This window comes from Candoia aspera, chromosome 5 (assembly GCF_035149785.1).
Source record: "Candoia aspera isolate rCanAsp1 chromosome 5, rCanAsp1.hap2, whole genome shotgun sequence".
Lineage (NCBI taxonomy): Eukaryota > Metazoa > Chordata > Lepidosauria > Squamata > Boidae > Candoia > Candoia aspera.
Window position 1 is genome coordinate 113,571,833 of NC_086157.1, and position 21,108 is coordinate 113,592,940.

The window sequence follows — 21,108 nt, forward strand, 5'->3', positions numbered from 1 at the left end:
CGGTTGCAGCAGCCACCCAGAATTGTCATGTGAGATGGGCGGCAGAGAACTTTGATAAATAAATAAATAAATCCCACAGTCATATGATCGCCATTTTCAGCTGGCTTCTGAAACTGCGTGATTCACTTAACGGCCATGTCACGCACTCCACCGCCACCGCAAAAATGGTCATAAAATCAGGTCCAGATTTGCTTAATGACTGCATCGCTTGGTGACCTAAATTCCAGACCCCATTGTGGTGGTTAAGTGAGGACTGCCTGTAATTTGAACTGTCTGCGACATCATAGAAGTTCAGCCAATGGTTGGGCAGGGAAAAAGTTTCACAGACAGGTCTATTTCTCTTCCTCTTCAGAAACACTTGGCTGATCTTGGCTTAACTGAAGCCGTGGACAAAAACAAAGCAGATCTGTCGAAGATTTCTGGCAAGAAGGACCTGTATCTCTCCAACGTCTTGCATGCGGCGGCCCTGGAGTTGGACACGGAAGGGAACCCCTTCGAGTCAGACCTCTACAGCCGCGAAGAAATCAGGAACCCCAAACTTTTCTACGTCGACCATCCTTTCGTTTTCCTCATCAAGGACAATAAGACCAACTCCGTCCTTTTCATTGGCAGACTAGTTAAACCAAAAGGAGACAAAATGCGTGATGAATTGTAGTTTTTCTGCAGGTTTATGTACGTTTGTTGCTTTTTTAAAAAAAAAAGTTGAGACAATGGGTGCCTTTTCTGAACCGGTGCTCCTCTGCCGTTGACCCATTAAATTTTGGAGGTCACCAACAGTGGTGAGATGTGAAGTGCAAACAAGGGAAGTGGCGAAGGATGAGGGCGTAACTCCCCCCGTGCCCCTTTCTGCCCCCGTCTAAGAGCATTTTATCTCTTTGATTAGTTTTATCTTCCCTGGAAATTCACTGCAGCCCAAGGCTAGGAAGATGTGAGGTTCCTAGGCTCCTCTCAGGAAGAGTGGTCCTTTACGCTCGTGAGGATCCCGCCTCCCTAAAGATGGCGCAAGGGTCTGGCCACACCAAGGGACATAAAGCTGCCAGTAGATGAACTTTGGAGCTGTGAGCTCGTAACGATGGGAAGGAAGATTAAAAGGCTTTCTTACCCGTTGCCATGTTCTCACTGGTGCAAAACCCGGTTTGCATTTTTGAGAATATGGATACAGACACATTTAGCAGTCAATACAAGCTCTGCAAAGAGATAGTTGAAGCCTCACCGAGTCTTTTTACAGTTAACTCTGACCCCTTAGAGGAATCAGGACCCTTTGCTTACCTCAAACGTTCCACTTAAGCACTGTTAGTATTTAATCAGTTTTCAAATCATTGACTTGGCTCGATTGATTTTGGGTACCCAGGCACGCACATACGAATATTTAAAATCCTTGCTAAGTGAGAGTCCTCTTTTTCAGTTTTATGAAATAGAACAAGAAGCCCTGTACCGGGGGAAGATTTTGCTTGGATGCAGCACTGAGCCAGCCAAAGGGGTGGCTGCATTTCCAGGACGACAGAAAGGTGAAGAACCTAAACTCAGAATTCCAGAAATTGCAAGCTTAGATGCAGGGCCGAGAGTGCATAATTAAAACTGCCAGATTCCAGTCCAGCCTGATTCCTGTTTTCTGCATTAATCAGAAGGAGCAGACTTAGTGCTTCTGGTTCTGATTTAATCCAGGAAAGAACACTTAGATGAAAGAGTATTTTTAAGAGTTCTTGGGGGTGGTCAAAAAAGTCAAGAGGGTGACCACAACTCTAAAATCAAAGGCCCACCTTTTTACAGGTAGTCCTCGTTTAGCGACCACAATGGACTGGTCGTTAATGAAGCGGTTGCTAAGTGAAACTGCAACTGTGCTTAGGATCTGACATCAGCTATCCTTTGCTTTATGGCCTCCAAAGGCCATAAATGCGAGGATTGGTTGCAAAGATCCTTTTCCATCACCATTGTAACTGGACAGTCGCTGAACAAGGCAGTCACTAAACCAGGACAGCTTGTATGTTTATCCCAATGCAAGTAAAAAAAGGGGTGGGGCTTCAACCTCACTCTTGTGGCCACCCTCTTGACTTTTTTGACCCCTCCTTCCTGCAGACACCCCTGAAGAGTTCTTTGAGAAGTAAGCTGGACTATCTTTAGTAACTGAGCAGTCCAACACCGCAGATTTTGCAAAATCCTGGACTTACCCATCCTTTCACATTACAAAATCAACCTCATTAACTCCATCCCATTAATAGATTTTAATTTAGACCAGTGCTGGCTGGGGAATTCTGGGAGTTGAAGTCCACACCTCTTAAAGCTGCCAAGTTTGAAAAATACTGATTTAGACTAAATGGCCGAGATGGATGCTTCTTCTCCAGCAATGGGGAGATTTTGACTTGCTGGCGTTCTGATGCAGCTTCCCCCAGGTCGTCTCAGTGTTTTGGCCGTGGTCCCCCAAGCTTTTTGCCTTGCTGCGGGTAATGGTGCTGCAGGCCCATTGAGAGTATGAGATTAGGGAGATGGACGGGTGGAGAAATTATACCATGGGTATAGAAATATGTGGGAACTGGGAAATAGGGGTGATTAAACCTGGCATTTGAAAGGTAAAAGCCCAGGCCTCTCTGGCAGGCAAGCTGTGGCATCTTATTCCAAGCATTTTGGCCCATTCTGATGTTTACATTGCACACCGAAGGGTGCTTTTGACCCTCATGCCTACATTTTTCCATCTATTGCAACATCTTAGCCCTCACCATTGAGAGGCAGCTGAAGGCCATTCTTCCCTTCTGCTGATGTACCCAGAATGTGCCTTAACCAGGTTAGTAAATACTTCCACAGGTATACATGCAGACCAAGCTAACCTTGGTGTCTTGGTGCATCATGCATGAACCAAGCCTATCTACTTCACATTTTGCTGCACTGTACAATCCTATAAAGGTTAAAAGTTAATTCTTAAGATTTTAAGAGCTAAGATTAAGCATCTCTGTGTCTAAATTTAAAGGGCTGGACTCAGGTAGAGAAACAGACATGCAGAGGCTCAGCTTTTCTAACTTCACGCCCTTCCCATGTTACATGAGTGACCAGCCTCACCACTAGGGGAAACCTCATGATGTTCTTTTCGGGTGCACAGCACAGACCCAACACAGCACTGCAGGGCACACTGGGTGATGGTGCTACGACACATGACGGGGTGGAGAAGGTATTCGGGGGGGGGAAGGGATGGGTGGGTGAATCAAGCAATGTTTTGTGATGCAGATGTCTTTTTTTTTACTCGCCACACACAACTTTGTTGTACAATTTTTGCAATAAAATGTTTTTCAGTGAATTGCTTTCTTACTCTGGGGGGCATGTAGGGTGGAACTGGCAACCACCCAGCTTGGGAGGGCATCAGAAACCTCCCTTCCCCCTTTCCAGGGCACTGAAGAATTAAACCAGACGGTTCCCAGAGGTTAGATTGGCATGTTGTACTGTGAATAAATCTGGCTGACTTTGGCTGAACTGGAAAAAGCAAAGGGCCATGAATGGAGTTATGCTCAAAACCAGAGTTTCTCAACTGTGGCAACTTTAAGATGGGTGGACTTCAACTCCCAGAATCCCCCAGCCACCAATGCTGGCTGGGGGATTCTGGGAGTTGAAGTCCACCCATCTTAAAGTTGCCACGGTTGAGAAACTCTGGTTTAGATTAGACTGGGAAACCCAGGTTCAAGCCTCACACCCACCTATGGAAGTTCAAGGGGTGGGGAGGGATTTGGGCCAGTCACTCTTTTGGCCCTGGGCTATTTTACAGGGTTGTTGAGGTGGTGGGGGAATGAGAGAAGGGAGTGCTATGTGCAGCCCCTGGAGGAAAGGGGCTATAAAATAAAACGCAGATGCTGCAACGGCTAAACTGTCATAACTGAGAGCAGAGTTTGGTCTGCAGCATCAGATGCCAGGACGCAAATAGGTCACAGCAGCGTTTACGCAATGATGATGTTGCGGGCATTTGATGCTGCTGTTGAGGGTCATTGAGGAACGACCTAAAGTTGCCCCTTTCAGCAACGAAGATAGAAAACACTGGCCACCGAGCCTCATGTTTGTGGGCATGTGTGTGCCCCCATCCGCCTGGAGTAGGCAGGACCAGGACCTGAAAGTTTTGTCATACTAGTCCCCCCCCCCCCACCGCACCAGCTGCCCTCTCTCCATGGCACCACGCAAACGCCCGCAGACTCAAGACGCACCAAAAGCACCATCTTCATCTCCCACATTACTCAGTTCCAGAATACACAAGACGCGCTGGAATGCTTTGCCCCCCTCGCTTTACACCTGTAGGAATATTAGCTTTTGTAGACATTTTGCTACGCTGGGATCTTCCCCAAGTGGGCGAAGCTTGAGTCTGATGACTTTATGGACCCATCCCTGGAGATTTCTTGGCAATGGCACAGAAGCGGTTTGGCAGCGCCACCTTCCAAAATATCAGCTCCATTTCCCTCTAGCTTCTTGGCCCTGGGGTTTCCTGGTGGTCTCCCATCCAATTATCTTGATTGGGCTCAGCTCCGCTTCTTTTGTTCAGGTCAGCTAAGATCAGCCAGACTCTTTCACAGTGCAAACGCATCACTGGTGATGCGTCTGCACTGTGGAAGAGCATTTTCAGCCTCAAACTCTCCAGGGATTTTATCTAATCCCTAAACACCCTGCAAATGAACTCAACCCATCTCAGAACAAGCAGTCCAGCCCTTTCTTTTTCTCAAGATTTGAGGGCGTGACAGCCTAATTTTATAGGCCATCCAGCGAAGGGGCAATCCCATAGTGAAGCGCCAGGACCCCAAGTTAGTGTAACGCTTAGGAGTCAGTCTGTACTTCTGGGACCAACAAACCTAACTTCCTTTAAAAAAAAAGAAATTTTCTTTTAGTCCAGCTCCACTCCCAGCGACTTCACGGACAAGCCTACGCAATCTTCTTGGTACGGGCCTGAAGGCGGCCTACCTGGATGTTCTCCCCAATATTTTAACTGCTTCCCACAGTAGCTTTTAAGTCCTGGAATCTCCTAGCGGTCTCTCATCCCAGGGAGCAATGAGGTCCACCACCCTACTTAACCCTCCCCCATCCGCCCTAGTCTGTAAGGGACTGCTAGTTAGTTGGGCTAAACTGTCATAATTGAGAGCACAATTTGGTCTGGGAAGGATTGAACTGGGTTTCAGATGAACAGGATCTCTGTCCTGAGAGCAGGTAAAAAAAAACAACAAAAAAAAAACCCCACCATCTCTTGTTGGCTTTTAAAAATTTTATTAAGAGATATTTTTACAGGACTTCAAGGTTTTATATCAAAAACCTGCAAGGAAAAGAAAAAGTATCAGTTAGTGACCAATTAAGCCCAGTCCTTAGTTTAAAAAGAATCCTTGGGGACAAGACATATTTTTACTGTCCCATAAATACAAATTCCCATAATTCTCTTGGTGCTGCAGGCAGCCAATACACCCAGCAGCTTGCAACAGCCTTCCCTAACCTGGTGCCCTCAAGATCTACTGCACAGCTGCTGATGGGAACCACAGTGAGCAGAAGGCCACCCGGTTGGAGGATAATTTTATTTATTGTGTGCTTTGCCAACGCAGAGCACAAAACCAAATGTGTTAATTGCAAACCAATCCGTTGAAACTGGCTCAGAACCCAGTCAACAAATACCACTGCTGAACAACCAACACGATACCCTTCAAGCAAGGTGCTGGGATCAGGCAAAGGGTACAAATACCCGTAACAATTCAAACCAGGTCTTCGCCTGCCGTTGACGTTGTTCCTCCTCAACAGGCCCTTTTCAGGGCAGAGCAAAGCCGGACCCTTACCTCTCACGCGGTGGGCACAGCCTGGGGCATTGGTGGCTGCTCTGGCTTGGTGCCCTTCTGCTCTGAGATGGGGGTGGTGGGCAGGATCTCTTCCTTGGGCTCTACGATGCTGACGTGGTCCGGCAGGGGCTTCTTCGGCCCAATCTTCCCACTGGGGTCCCAGGGCAGCATGATCTTCACTTTGATGCCCAGCACGCCTGCAAAGAAGAGGACGTGCTCAGGCAAGCTCGCTTGGCCCTGAAAGCTCAGCAGCAGAAACCCAAAGATTTGGGGGGGGGGGGACACAGGCTGCAGCAAGGAAGGCTGTTCCTCCCACCCACCCCCATGCAGTGGGCCCTTTCCTCATAGGAGCACCTCCCTGTCTGAAATACACATTTGGCAAAATTAACCACGATGGTCTGTAGAAAAACCAATGCACAGAATTGCACATGGCACAGTGCGCCTGGTCCAGACCCGCGAGCAGGCAGCCCAGCTGTGGCTCCTCAAGACAGAAGGGCCCACAAATCTGGGGGGGAGAGTGGAGCAGGGGCTCTCAAAGCGTGAGCCAAACAGAGTGGTTTGGAGGAGGTCCCGCGCCTTACCCTGCCTGAGGAGGACATGGCGCACAGCCGTGTCCACGTAGTAGTTGACGGGGTCCCCGCTGTGGATCATCAGGCCATCCACAAACTTCATGGACTTGGCTCGCTGGCCCCGGAGCTTGCCCGACACCACCACCTCGCAGCCCTTGGCTCCGCTTTCCATGATGAAACGGAGGACGCCATAGCACGCCCTGGGCAGAGAGGAACCATCAATAAGGCCTGGGGGTGTAAGCACAAGAGCTGCGGGGGGGAGCTTTTCCCCCCCTCCTTTTCAAGAGCTGCCCTTCTCAGACAAATGCCTCTAGTTCATCCAAAGACCAGACCCCCCCCTTTGCCAGGGCCGCCAACACAGGGCCACAGAACGTGGCGGAGTGCCACTGACCACAGGCAGAAGGGGGCCTCTTCTGACTCGTCATCGTATCATCACCGAAGGGATTTCTCTGGCTCCCAAAGCAGGCAGCCCAGAACAGCTGTCACGAGACACAAGACCCCGGAGAAGCATGGCAGGGGCTTCCTCAGGCACAGGCCGCAACATTTAAAGATGCCAGCGATGCACCCACTAGAAACTCAACAGCAGCGTCTTTGCTGCAGACCGAGGCGGAGCGGCGCATTCGAACCTCATTAGGCTGAGGTTGCGCAACAAGCTAGACCTGGTCAGATTGAAAGGAGTACGGCCATTTGCACGGCTGCAGCAGCATATCGTGCGAACAAGGCCACCAAATTAACCCGTTGTCTATTTGTTTGGATAAACCACGATTGGTGAATGCAGCCGTTCTGTTCTGCTAACCCAAGTCGTACGAACTCAGCGTTACGGGTACCCTTCTCTGGAAAAGCCAGTCCTTTATCCGTGCTGAACTTAAAATACTGCAGGCGTCTCAGGGAAGGAACCAGAGTATTTAAGCCACTGGGTTAAGTACAGCATACTGTAATTTCATGAAATCGTAGTATGCTGTATTTAATCCAGTGGTTTAAATATCTGGTTCCTCCCCATGCTACAATTTCATGAAATTGTTCTCTTTCTACCTTCTGGTTCGCCTGCAAGGAATTCTCTTCTTTTACCTTCTGTTGTCTAGTCGGGTCATGAAACATCTGCAAGCGAGCAACCAGGCTGAGAGCGCACCAAGGACTCCCCAGAAATCCCCTATGCCCTACGAGAAGCATTCTGACCTTCTAATGCAGGGACGGGAAGCCTGTGGCTGTTTGGATTGGCTAAACTACAGCGGTGCTTAAAAGCTGGTGAACTCTTTTGGATTTTCAGTATTTCTGCATAAATATGACCTAAAATGGGATCTGTTCTCCACACAAGTCCTAAAACTAGATAAAAAGAATCCCATTAAACTCATGAGTCAAAAACATTACACCTGTTCATCTACGTATTGAGCAAATTATCGAAAGCTACCTGCCACGACTGCTAGCATTCCAGACCACGGTCTCTACTCATCTTGGCGGGGGCTCCCAGGAAACGCCGATCAGCCCCATCTGGAAACTCTCAAATCCACACCCCAATCTAAAGGAAGTGTGACGCAGCGCTGTGAAGCCACCTCTGTGCTCTCAACACAGACCTGGAAGATCTCTAAATTTAGCACCTAAAAGTTCAGCTTGAGAGATCCGGCTTCTGGAAACGAAGCTTCCGAACTGGACCGAAGCGGCCTGGCCCCCGAACCCACCAGTTCTGCCAAATCCTTTGAAACCTAATTTGGAGACGGCTTTTGCACAGCGGGGTGGGTGTGTGGCTGCCCTACTCAATATCTGGTATTTTTAACCAACCATTTGCAGACATCCACGCTCTGCCTGTAAACTTGAAGGGGCAGGGAAGGCCCCGAGTGCCCCTCTTCTGGCCCTGCCCACTTAGGTGGTGTGAAGGAGAGCGGCATCAAATCCAGAGCCGTCGCAGCCAGCAGGGAAGGAGGCGGCGCAGCCCTACCTCGGCCCAATGCTTACCTACGCACTGCAAGGCCCCCCAGAAGCTTGTAACGCAGGGATTCTGCTTGGGCGATGGCGCACAGCCCTCTCGTGGCCACCTTCTCGGCGTAGAGCTGGAACAGAAAGTGACATGCTTCACACACAGCCGGCAAGAGTTACAGAGTCTCTGCTCTGAAGCTCCTTTTTGCCCTGTACCTAACCCAGGGAAAATACTACCTCGCCCATGGACTTTTGCCTCCGAGAATCCAACAAGCTTTTGAGTTCAGTCTGGAGATGGCCCCATCCAAACACTTCCAAAGATGCCTGTGTGCTGGCAGAAGCCCTACCTGATGATCCAACGGCTGGACTGTGTGACATACTTAACCTGGCCAGTTAGACTAGTTGTCAGCCCTGCGAGGTAGTCCAGACAAGAAGCACCAACCATGAGGACTAACAGTGCCTTTATTGTACGGTTACCTTAACAGCATTTGCACAAGATGTTAAGCATTTTGCACAAACCCAGTCATCTGTGTGGCCTCTACTGGGCACAGCACCCTCTCCAACCTGCTAAGCACAAGGAGGCAAAAGGACTGAAAACAGAGGACTAACTAAATACAGGCAGTCCTTGCTTAATGACCATTCGTTTAGTGATGGTTCAGACTTATGACAGTGCTGGAAAAACCAACTTACGACCGGTCCTCACACGACAGTCACGACATCCCCATAGTCATGATTTGGGCTCTTGGCGACCGGTTCGCATTTACAACCGTCGCACTGTCCCACGGTCATGTGATTGCTATTTTCCACCTTCCTAGCAAGCAAAAATGGGGGACCGTGTGATTCACTTAACGACCACATGGCTCTCTTGAAAACCACAGCAATTCACTTAACAACTGCCACATAAGGTCGTACAATCAGGTCAGATTTGCTAAATGACCGCTTCACTTGGCAACTGAAATTCTGGTCCCCACTGTGGTCATTAAACGAGGACTGCCCTTATGCTATCCTCTAGGTGTCCTCGGAACAGGGCAAGGCAGCCAAGCTCACCGGCTGTTCTTGAAATTTCAAACGAAGGCCCTACAAGAGCAAAGATACTGCAAGATCAGCTTTCCCAAAACATCGGCCTTCCAGATAGAAGCTGTCACCAAAACGATCACAAGTGCCCGGGGCTGATGTGACGTGCAGGTCACGGCGCTTGGAGGACGCAGGGCCGTGGCCGATCGCACACCCTTTCCCACCAACTGCCAGTCCGATCCAGCACCCGACTAGCGTCAGAGGAACTCTCTGGACTCCAGGCATCCAGTGACAAAAAGAGCTCCGTGCGGTGATGGGGGTTGAGTTTAAGCACAGAGATCCTGAGCTACTTGCTAAGTCCAGGGCCATTATTTAAAGGGAGGCATCAAGAATCTGGCCACCCCATATCCCCCCTTCTCCCTCGGCCACCACTGGAATTTTGTTAACGCTGACTGCTCTATAAAAGCATGCCAGTAATACTTGTACCACTCGACTGAAGTGTAACAGCCAAGACACACGCTGGCATTTCTTCCTTACGTTACATTCATAAAACCTGTCCGTACTTGCAAAGGAAGTGATGTTTTATTGTAATTCCATTTTCATCTTCACTTCACTACTTGGAGCCGTTCTGAAAAACACTACGTCTGAAAAGGGGCATAGATCCAGACGGGCAAACAACTTCTAGTGCCCTTCCTTCAACGCAAGCCTACAGCAGAGAGGTTTTCAATACCTGCCTTTTAAATAGCCTGGTGGCCCTGAGATTCTCCTATGCCGCCCCCCCCCCCACAGGGAGGCCGGACCCATTCGACTGGCCCGCCCCTCGCGACTGATGGGCCTGGCTGAGTTTCGGAGGGAGCTGGGGGTTATACCCGGTGATCTGCTGCATGGTCCAGCGGAGGCCCTGGCCGCTGCCTGGAACAGGGAGGCGGCCGGGGCCTTGGACAGGATCGCGCCTGTGCGGCCTCTCTTGCCTCATCGAACCCGGCACTCCCCGTGGTTCACGGAGGAGTTGAGGATTCTGAAGAGGCTTAAGAGAGGCCTAGAGCGCCGCTGGAGGAAGACAAAGACCGAATCCGACCGAACACAAGCTAGGGCCGCTATCAAGGCCTACCTTGTGGCGGTAAGAGCAGCGAAACGGCAGTATTTCTCTGCTCTTACTGCATCCATAGATTGCCGCCTGACGGCCCTGTTTAAGATCACATGCACCCTTTTGGGGAAGGTGGGCCCAGTGACCCACTTACAGGGCCGTGTGGAAGAGTTTTTTGAGCATCTGCAGGATAAAATCACTCGGATCCGGTCTAAGTTGGACTCCGTGCATGAAGCAGGGTCTGGAGAGATACCAGGGGAACAGGTTTACCCAGTTATCTGGGAGCAGTTTGATCCTGTTGGACCTGAGGAAGTGGACAGGATCCTACGGACAGTAAATGCCACCACATGCCATCTAGACCTGTGTCCCTCCTGGCTAGTAAAAGCAGGCCGGGAGGTCACATGTGGTTGGGTCCATGCAATGGTTAATACATCCTTGGGAGAGGGGGTGTTTCCAGCAGCCTTTAAAGAGGCGTTGGTACATCCCCTCCTCAAGAAGCCATTGCTGGACCCTACTGTCCTGGACAATTTTCGTCCAGTCTCCCACCTCCCCTTTCTGGGGAAGGTGCTTGAGAACGTGGTGGCTTTGCAGCTCGAGGGTCCTGGAGGAAACGGATTATCTAGACCCCTTTCAGTCAGGTTTCAGGCCCGGTTATGGGACGGAAACGGCATTGGTCGCACTTATGGATGATCTCTGGCAGGAGCCGGATGGAGGCAGTGCATCCATCCTGGCTCTTCTTGACCTCTCAGCGGCCTTCGATACCATCGACCACGGTATCCTTTTGGGGCAGCTCAGGGAGTTGGGGGTGGGCGGCGTAGTCTTACGCTGGTTCACCTCCTTCTTCCAGGACCAGTCCCAGTCAGTGTTGATAGGGGAGGAGAGATTGGCCCCGCAGCCCCTTCTTTGTGGGGTACCACAGGGATCAGTACTCTCCCCTCTCCTTTTTAACATCTACATGAAACCGCTGGGCGAGATCATCCGTCACCACGGGTTGAGGTATCATCAGCATGCTGATGATACTCAATTGTACATCTCCATCCCGGGTGAAGTAAGTGACGCCGTGACCACCCTCTCAGAGTGTCTGGGGGCTGTGGGGGCCTGGATGGGGAACAACAGGCTTCGACTGAACCCTGGTAAGATGGAGTGGCTGTGGGTTGATGGTTCTTCTGTATCCAGGACATTAACATCTCTGGTTCTGGATGGGGTTGCACTGCCCCAGACAGACCTGGTGCATAACTTGGGGGTCCTCCCTGGATTCACGGCTCCTGCTCGAAGAGCAAGTGGCAGCCGTGGCCAGGAGAGCCTTTGTGCAGCTACATGCCGTGCACCAGTTACGCCCCTTCCTGGACCAGGAGGCCCTTCGAACAGTCACTCATGCCCTTGTTATCTCTCAGATAGACTATTGTGATGTGCTCTACATGGGGCTACCCTTGAAAAGTATCCAGAAGCTTCAGCTGGTCCAGAATGCAGCTGCGTGAGCTGTTTTTGGTGCCCCCAGAAGGGCACATGTAACACCACGGCTGCGTGAGCTGCATTGGGTCCCAGTTTGCTTCCGGGTCCAGTTCAAGGTGTTGGTTATCACCTTTAAAGCCCTACATGGCATGGGGCCAGGTTACCTGAGGGACCGCCTCCTCCCCATTACATCAACCCATCCCACCCGATCGTGCAGAGAGGGCGTGCTGCGGACCCCGTCTGTAAAAGAATTTCATCTGGCGGGGTCCAGGAAGCGGGCCTTCTCCGCAGTAGCTCCCGCCCTGTGGAACATGCTGCCCCCGGAGGTGAGATTGGCCCCATCGCTCCTGGCCTTCCGGAGGAGTCTGAAGACCTGGTTCTGCCGCCTCGCTTGGGGTGGAGAGGGGAATAGAGCTACATTGGGATGGTTGTTATAGACCACTCCTCCCACACTTGGACTGTTTTAGATCTTTCATCGCTTGGATTTTTTATTCTTTATTTCTATTTACTGTATTTTTACTGTATTTTACTTTTTGTATTATTGTGATGGTTTTAATCGCTTGTTGTAAACCGCCCAGAGGCCTCCGACGGGAGGAGATGGGCGGGGATAAATTAGATAGATAGATAAATAAATAAATCCAGTGCTTGGCACACACCCATACCCAGGCAGCTGAGAAACAGCCCATTAAAAGCCCGGACGGAGCGGCTCGCGGCTTTCAAATTCACACGAGAGAGAAATCCTGCTCCTCAGCTCTCCCTTCTCAGACAAATGCCTCTGGTCATCCAGTGGACAGAGCACCATCGTCAGAGTTAACCAGCAAAGCACCCCAGAACGTGGCGCAGGGCTGTCTGCTCTGATCAAGAGGGTGCCCCTTTCTGACTCGTCATCATATCGTCACTGAAGGGAACATCAGCACCAAGGCAGGGGTTTTCAACCTGGGTGGACTTCAACTCCCAGAATTCCCCAGCCAGGGAATTCTGGGAGTTGAAGTCCACACACCTTAAACGTGCCCAGGTTGAAAAACACTGCACTAAGGCATAGAAAAAAGCCATCATTACCTCCACACTTCCCTCCGGAAAGCCAAATCGCTTCTGAACGACGGCCGTCAGCTCGCGAATCCGGCGTCCTTTCTCCCCAAGAACGTTCTGAGTTCTGAAATGCAAAGGAAAAGATGGGCATCAGGCCAATTCTGCCAGGATAACTTTGGACCTTTCAAATACTTTATGCCAGCAGTCTAACCTGCATTTAGCTGCTACTGAAACTGTGAGGTATCAGATCTGATCCAGCAGAGCTCCTCTGAGAAGGGGTTCGTAAAAGCTTTTCTCCTGCTCTATTCCAACAAACCGCGCACGTGTAGAACTACCTACGCCCTGCTTGCATTCTGTCTGGCAACCTGTTCTCCGTGGGCGATCTGTCAAGGCTGCCCAGGAGTAGCAGCTGGTAAAAATTCAGCACCTCAGCTACTAACTACAGGTAGTCCTCACTTAACGTCCACAGCAAGGACTGGAAAATTGGTTAAGTGGTGTGGTCATTGTGAGTCACCATGTGACTGGATCCAATTTTACGACCATTTTTACAATGGTCATTAAGTGAATCACCATATCGTTAAGTGAATCCAGCTTCCCCAATGGATGTTATTTGCTGGAAACCAGCAGAAAAGGTCACAAATCGTGATCACATGACTGCAGGATGCTGCAACTCGTCGTAAATATGAGCCAACTGCTAAAACTGTGATTATGTGACCGTGGGGGTGGTACAATGGTTTGCAACGGTCGTAAGTGTGAGTACAGACCATAAAGCACTTTTTGGAGGCCGTTGTAACTTCAGACCGTCAGTAAACCAACAGATGTTAAGCAAGGACTACCTGCAGTGCAAGGAGAAAGATCGCATAATGTCCATACTGAAATATTTGCACTGGTTGCCAACTGCTCAGTGGAAATTTAAGGGGTTGCTTTTGATCTTCAAAATGGTAAATGGCTCAGGAGAACCTTTGCACAATGACATCTTGTGCACCAGTTGTGAACTTTCTTGGACTAAGTGGCCTTGCACACACGGACACTCATGGCCTTGGCATCTCATGGCTGGACTACTGCAGTTTGGTGAGCTGCCCTTGAAAGCCATCCATTGTAGGCAGAGACTGATGTTAGTCTATGCTGGCAAAAAACCAGGTATCCAGTAGCAGCTTCTCTGAGTAAAAATTTTATTACGAGGCACAAATTTTTGCAAGCTGATAACTTACGTCTTTTAATGAAATTTAATAAAATTTGTTAATCAGAAAATACGCTACCAGATTCTTGATTTGAAGACCATCCAGAAGCTCAAATGGATTCAGCCTGGGTAGTGATGGGTGCATCTAGATTTGTCCATGTAACAACTTTACCCAGCCTTGCATGGCCCAGGGCTGGTTATATTCAAGACTACCCACACAAAAATAAATCTGCCCATCCTATAAGATCCTACAAAAGCAAGACTGCCAGACTTGAGTCTAAAAAATATTTTAGGCCCCAATGTACTGCCCTGCTTAGGGTCCATCCCCACCCCTAGTAGGGCCATCTCAACTTCAGATGAAGAACCAGCACACTGCTGCTTCCCCCACAAGGAGTCTTCTTCCAATAATGGGGGAGCTAGCACCCAAAGGGGTCAAGGAGCTTGCAACCACCTGACAGCGAGAGCACACAAATCACCTGGTGGCGAGGATGATGATTTCTGTCCTGGTTGGGGTAACTCGGACCTCCACCCCAGAGTAGCCATCTTCAGCCAGCTCCCGAGTCAAAAACTCATTCAGTTCAGCTTTGAAGATACCATCAGCCACAAACTAAAAGGAAACACAGGTGGTAAGACGCCAACCCTGCAGACCCTCATCACTTCGAGGAACAAAGCCATGCCCCCACCCCACAACCTGCCATAAATACAAGCTACCCTCTCTTGGAAATGGGAGAGGGTCCCAGGTGCCCACATAGCAATATTCAGGCCTGGTAAGCTCCAATGCCTGATGCTGTTCGCTTGTTCAAACAGAGAGCCTCGTTACTGGTGCTCAGAAGCAAGACCACACGGGCTTGTATGGTCATTAAAATCACGAGCTCTGCTTTTGTTTCTCTGCATGTGCAAGGAATCAGCCTCACCACCAAAGAGGGTGGCAGGCCAGATCTTAACCGTGAATGGGTTTTGATTCTGGGGAAGGGAACAGGTTACGTTTCGTCCCCTTGGCAAAAATGTATTTGTAGCACAGTCTGGGGCATTCAGGAAAGGCCAGGACTTAATAGTCCCAAGGATCCGTCCGCTTGGATTCAGAAGTATACCCCAAAGCACCCATAATGCTGCTGCCCAGAAGGACTTCACTGGCTTCAGTATTGCCATCCCACCAAGGTGAACCAGTTACACACCAGGTGACCAGAAAAGGCCAGATTGCCAGACTTGTGACCAGAATTTACTAAAAAGGACAGGCCTACCCACATACAAAGCCTGCAACAGCACAAATCAGAAAGAGGAAGCCCCTTTGTGCAACTGCAGAGCAAAAACAGGTTTTTGGCCATTTTCTGGACCAGGCTACCCCAAAACTGCCCTCTCCCAAGGACCAACCTGGTCCGCCTAACTTCACACCTCCAAGCATCTATTCTGTCAGCAAACATTGACACGACGAACTGCAATTCTCGCAGAGCCTGCTTATTCCTAACCTGTGTTAAATCTGTTTTCTGCTCACACCCTTTAAATAAAACTCACGCTTACAATGGAACCGTGACACAACTCATTCCATTTCTCCCACAAAATGCTGTGTTACGCCCCGTATCTGTTGAGTCCCTAATATTTGTGCCAAGTCAGAATATCTGGAAGTTTCCCCCAAATATACAGATCTCTGCCATACTTTTTCCTCTCATTCTCTTCTGCCGATCCCTTTACAGATATTCCTCACTTAACGACTACAATCAGGACTGGAATTTTGGTTGGTAAGCAAAGTGGTCATTAAGTGAATCCAACCTGATTTTATGACCGTTTTGTGGCAGTCGTTAAGTGAATCACCGCTGGCATTAAGCGAACCATGTGGGCATTTAGCAAATCATGCAGTTCCCCATTGATTTTGCTTGCCAGAAGCCAGCCAGGAAGGTCGCAAATGGCAATGTGGCCATGGGACGCCGCAATGGTCATAAATGTGAACTGGTTGCCAAACAACCAAATCGTGATCATGTGACCATGGGGACACTGCAACGGTCGTAAGTGTGAGGACCAGTTGTAAGTCGTTTTTTCCAGCACCATCCTAAGTCCAAGCCATCACTGAAAGCATCGTTGTTAAGTGAGGACTACCTGTACAACACACCCAGGGAGAAAGAGCAGCCCCATGGAGGTTTTCTCCCCATTGCTGCTAGTTTATCACTGGGGAAGGCCTGTTTAGCAGAACCTCCATGTGCATGCAAAACACCCATTACTGAAGACAGGGAAAGCCCCCATTTCCTCCTGTTCCCTTGGGGCACCTGCTCAGGCATCAGTCCAACAGGTTCTTCCCTCTCCCCACCCCAACCCTCAGAGCTGGTGCAGCGTAGCAGTTAAAGTGATGGTCTGGCACTGGAGAGACCCCGGTTCGAGTCTTCCCCTCAGCTACAGAAGCTCCCTGGGGGACTCTAGGCCTTGCACCATCTCAGCCCAGCCCACTTCACAGGGCTGCACTGCGAGCAGCTAAAGCAGTGTTTTCCAGCCTCGACAACTTTAAGATGTGTGGACTCCAACTCCCAGAATCCCCCAGCCTACCTTCAGCTTTAGAAGGAACTCCCCACGCCGGTGCCTCTGGGCCTCTCTATCTCCGCCAAGCCTACCTCACAAGGCTGTTGTTGGAGCTGATTTGCGAGGACCCAGATTCAAGTCCAGGCTCAGCCACTCTCTCGCAAGCCAACCTCCCTCACAGGGCTGTTGTGGAGGGAAACATGGCCTACCCTGCGCTGAGATACAACAGTACCGAGCATAAGCGCGTGCTACCCCGCAAGCACTTTCCCTAAAGCTACCAAGCGGCTTCCGGTCCCAGCCGGCACGTCTAGCCTCGGCCGCGCCGCCTCGGTGGCTCAGCTAGAGCCGACCAGGGCTTGGGCCGGAGCCGCGGGGAGGCGGGGGCAGCCTCAATCCGCTCCCATCCGAGGGTCCCGGCCCCGCAGCACGCCCGCCGCGCCGCCCCCCTGAGCCGCTCGACCCGCTGCTCCTCCTCCCGGCCGTATTTCTTCCCCCGCCGCCCAGCCATAGACTCCGCGGGGCCCCGGAGAGCCTCACCTTTCGCTTCTTGGAGATCTGCACCGCCATCTTGAGCCGCGCCGCTCTGGCGAAAAAGAGGCGGTTTCCGCCGGCGCAGAAGACTATAGGGCTGTTCTTCCGCTTTGTATTGGCCAGCTGGGGACACGTGGACGGAAGGAGCCTCGAGCCATGCTGGGAGGTGTAGTTGACGTTCTTCGAGAGCCGGCTGCTCCCGGGGGGGGCGGGAAGGATTGAATGATTGTTCGCTACTTCCCATTGGTCGAGCTGATCAGCGGGATGTACCAGTGGGTTCTGGGAAGTGTAGGCTGATGCTGAAAGTAGTATTAGCTGGGCTTTGAGATAATAACAGCAACAACAATAGTAATATTCATCATCAACAACCACAATCATCATCATCATCATCCTGACATCTGCCTCCAGGAATGAAGAGGAGGAAAAGTATACTTCATTTTCCATCAGCCAGGAAATCTAGAACTTCCATGTGCAGAGGCAGTATAGCTGTGAAGTTTCTTTGTCAGAGATTATTTATTTATCTATTCAGTTTGTATAACTGCACATCTCACACACGTGACTGTGGGAATGGGAAACAATGGGAAATGCTCCACTGCATTCTTTCCCCCGTACATGCATTTCACATGTGCAGTGTTACCACCTCCTCAACTAACACTGGGGTATTCCAGCCCTTTCCATGGCTGGGAATTCACACAACACCGTCAGCAGGTCAAGCCCAAGCTTGACTTTTTTAATGCATGGGTTAGGGTTTTGTGCAAAAACAGAACATTCGCTCAGGGTATGAGTCAGTGCCTTCAGCAAAGGATCGTTACCTTGTCGTGGTGCTGGAGCTCGAGCACCTCAATGATGCCATGAGCTAAACCGTGAAGGGCCACCCAAGACGGGAAGGTCATGACAGAGAGGTCAGACTAAATGCGATCCCTGGGGAAGGTCATGGCAACCCACCTCAGTATTCTTGCCGTGAAAACTAAATGGATCAGTACAACCAGAGATATGTCGGTATACCATCGGAAGATGAGACCCCCAGGTCGGAAGATGGTCAAAATGCTACTGGGGAGGAACAGAGGATGAGCTCAACTAGCCCCAGACGTGATGACGCAGCTAGCTCAAAGCCGAAAGGACGGCTAGCGGCCGACGGTGCTGGTGGTGAACGGCGAATCCGATGTTCTAAGGATCAACACACCATTGGAACCTGGAATGTAAGATCTATGAGCCAGGGCAAATTGGATGTGGTTATTGGTGAGATGTCAAGATTAAAGACAGACATTTTGGGCGTCAGTGAACTGAAATGGACTGGAATGGGCCACTTCACATCAAATGACCACCAGATCTACTACTGTGGACAAGAGGACCACAGAAGAAATGGAGTAGCCTTCGTAATTAATAGTCAAGTGGCTAAAGCACTGCTTGGATACAATCCAAAAAATGACAGAATGATCTCAATTCGAATTCAGGGCAAGCCATCTAACGTGACAGTGATCCAAATATACGCCCCAACCACAGATGCTGAAGAAGCTGAAGTAGAGCAGTTCTATGAGGATCTGCAGCACCTGCTGGACAACACGCCTAAAAGAGATGTTATTTTCATCACAGGAGACTGGAATGCTAAGGTGGGCAGTCAAATGACTGTAGTTCAGATCATGAACTTCTTCTTGCACAATTTAGGATCAGACTAAGGAGATTAGGGAAGACCCACAGATCAGCTAGATATGAGCTCACTAATATTGCTAAGGAATATGCAGTGGAGGTGGAGAATAGATTTAAGGGACTGGACTATGGACAGAAGTCCGCAACATTGTCCAAGAGGCGGCAACAAAATACATCCCAAAGAAAGAGAAAACCAAGAAGGCAAAATGGCTGTCTGCTGAGACACTAGAAGTGGCCCAAGAAAGAAGGCAAGCAAAAGGCAACAGTGATAGGGGGAGATATGCCCAATTAAATGCAAAATTCCACAGATTAGCCAGAAGAGATAAGGAATTATTTTTAAACAAGCAATGCGCGGAAGTGGAAGAAGACAATAGAATAGGAAGGACAAGAGACCTCTTCCAGAAAATTAGAAACATGGGAGGTAAATTCCAGGCAAAAATGGGTATGATCAAAAACAAAGATGGCAAGGACCTAACAGAAGAAGAAGAGATCAAGAAAAGGTGGCAAGAATATACAGAAAACCTGTATAGGAAGGATAACAATATTGGGGATAGCTTTGACAGTGTGGTCGGTGAGCTAGAGCCAGACATCCTGAAGAGTGAGGTTGAGTGGGCCTTAAGAAGCATTGCTAATAACAAGGCAGCAGGAGACGACGGCATCCCAGCTGAACTGTTCAAAATCTTGCAAGATGATGTTGTCAAGGTAATGCATGCTATATGCCAGCAAATTTGGAAAACACAAGAATGGCCATCAGATTGGAAAAAATCAACTTACATACCAAAAAAGGGAAACACTAAAGAATGTTCAAACTATCGAACAGTGGCACTCATTTCACATGCCAGTAAGGTAATGCTCAAGATCCTGCAAGGTAGACTTCAGCAATTCATGGAGCGAGAATTGCCAGATGTACAAGCTGGGTTTAGAAAAGGCAGAGGAACTAGGGACCAAATCGCCAATATCCGCTGGATAATGGAAAAAGCCAGGGAGTTTCAGAAAAACACCTATTTCTGTTTTATTGACTATTCTAAAGCCTTTGACTGTGTGGACCAGAACAAATTGTGGCAAGTTCTTAGCGGTATGGGGATACCAAGTCATCTTGTCTGCCTCCTGAAGAATCTGTATAACGACCAAGTAGCGACAGTAAGAACAGACCACGGAACAACGGACTGGTTTAAGATTGGGAAAGGACTACGGCAGGGCTGTATCCTCTCACCCTACCTATTCAACTTGTATGCAGAACACATCATGCGACATGCTGGGCTTGAGGAATCCAAGACTGGAGTTAAAATCTCTGGAAGAAACATTAACAATCTCAGATATGCAGATGATACCACTTTGATGGCTGAAAGCGAAGAGGAACTGAGGAGCCTTATGATGAAGGTGAAAGAAGAAAGTGCAAAAGCTGGCTTGCAGCTAAACCTCAAAAAACCAAGATTATGGCAACCAGCTTGACTGATAACTGGTAAATAGAGGGAGAAAATGTAGAAGCAGTGAAAGACTTTGTATTTCTAGGTGCGAAGATTACTGCAGATGCTGACTGCAGTCAGGAAATCAGAAGACGCTTAATCCTTGGGAGAAGAGCAATGACAAATCTCGATAAAATAGTCAAGAGCAGAGACATCACACTGACAACAAAGGCCCGCATAGTTAAAGCAATGGTGTTCCCAGTAGTAACATATGGCTGCGAGAGCTGGACCATAAGGAAGGCTGAGCGAAGGAAGATCGATGCTTTGAACTGTGGTGTTGGAGGAAAATCCTGAGAGTGCCTTGGACTGCAAGAAGATCAAACCAGTCCATCCTCCAGGAAATAAAGCCAGACTGCTCACTGGAGGGAATGATATTAAAGGCAAAACTGAAATACTTTGGCCACATAATGAGAAGACAGGACACCCTGGAGAAGATGCTGATGCTGGGGAGAGTGGAGGGCAAAAGGAAGAGGGGCCGACCAAGGGCAAGATGGATGGATGATATTCTAAAGGTGATGGACTCGTCCCTGGGGGAGCTGGGGGTGTTGATGACCGACAGGAAGCTCTGGCGTGGGCTGGTCCATGAAGTCACGAAGAGTCGGAAGCGACTAAACGAATAAACAACAACAACCTTATAAATTAAATATCTGTATTGTTTACTGCCTATCTTTTTTTTAGCAATTTGAACTTTGTTAACCAAGTGCTTCCAGCTTAAAGTTCCTCAGGAACATTTGGGTTTTGTTTAGAAAATGAATATGAAATATCTTGCAATGTTGTAAGTCTTTAATGATATACCAGAATATATATTAGTTTTATGATTTGTTGTTTATTCACCTGTACTTCACTATCTGTTCCTTATTTTTCTACCATTTACATGATTTGTATTATCTTTTTCTTTCAAAAATACATCATTAAAAAAAGGCAATAGATTAATTCAGTG

At 49.3% G+C, this 21,108-nt stretch overlaps 2 protein-coding genes and 2 non-coding genes across 5 annotated transcripts in view; 1 reads left to right on the forward strand and 3 right to left on the reverse strand.

Moving 5' to 3' along the window:
* SERPINH1 (serpin family H member 1) overlaps positions 1 to 961 on the forward strand; it is a 415,650-nt gene extending 414,689 nt beyond the window's left edge. Inside the window, exon 5 of one of the 2 annotated variants that reach the window (XM_063305981.1) lies at positions 353 to 959. In XM_063305981.1, the coding sequence (XP_063162051.1) occupies positions 353 to 655 (303 nt within the window). In that variant the 3' untranslated portion in view covers positions 656 to 959. Of the gene's footprint in view, positions 1 to 352 lie in introns of both variants that reach the window. The other variant, XM_063305980.1, reaches the window with a different exon arrangement.
* Positions 962 to 5,211: 4,250 nt separating this feature from the next.
* On the reverse strand, positions 5,212 to 17,175 carry RPS3 (ribosomal protein S3). Its single transcript, XM_063305976.1, has 7 exons — positions 17,062 to 17,175; positions 14,496 to 14,626; positions 12,870 to 12,963; positions 8,297 to 8,391; positions 6,359 to 6,546; positions 5,778 to 5,974; positions 5,212 to 5,269 (listed from the first exon to the last, which is right to left on the reverse strand). The coding sequence occupies exons 1-6, from the start codon at positions 17,089 to 17,091 to the stop codon at positions 5,781 to 5,783; spliced, it is 732 nt and encodes a 243-aa protein (XP_063162046.1). The 5' UTR covers positions 17,092 to 17,175; the 3' UTR covers positions 5,212 to 5,269; positions 5,778 to 5,780.
* LOC134499403 (small nucleolar RNA SNORD15) lies at positions 6,638 to 6,787 on the reverse strand. Its single transcript, XR_010068127.1, has one exon. It is a non-coding gene; the product is annotated as a small nucleolar RNA SNORD15 (small nucleolar RNA).
* LOC134499404 (small nucleolar RNA SNORD15) lies at positions 12,567 to 12,714 on the reverse strand. Its single transcript, XR_010068128.1, has one exon. It is a non-coding gene; the product is annotated as a small nucleolar RNA SNORD15 (small nucleolar RNA).
* Positions 17,176 to 21,108: the final 3,933 nt, after the last annotated feature.

Bases quoted from the DNA above. Each gene is read 5' to 3' on its own strand.
- RPS3 (XM_063305976.1), bottom strand. From the start codon at position 17,091: ATGGCGGTGCAGATCTCCAAGAAGCGAAAG. The intron at 14,627-17,061 runs GTGAGGCTCTCC...GTTTCCTTTTAG, and splicing joins AGATCTCCAAGAAGCGAAAG to TTTGTGGCTGATGGTATCTT. The intron at 6,547-8,296 runs GTAAGCATTGGG...CTCTCTGCCCAG, and splicing joins GGGGGCCTTGCAGTGCGTAG to GGCGTGCTATGGCGTCCTCC.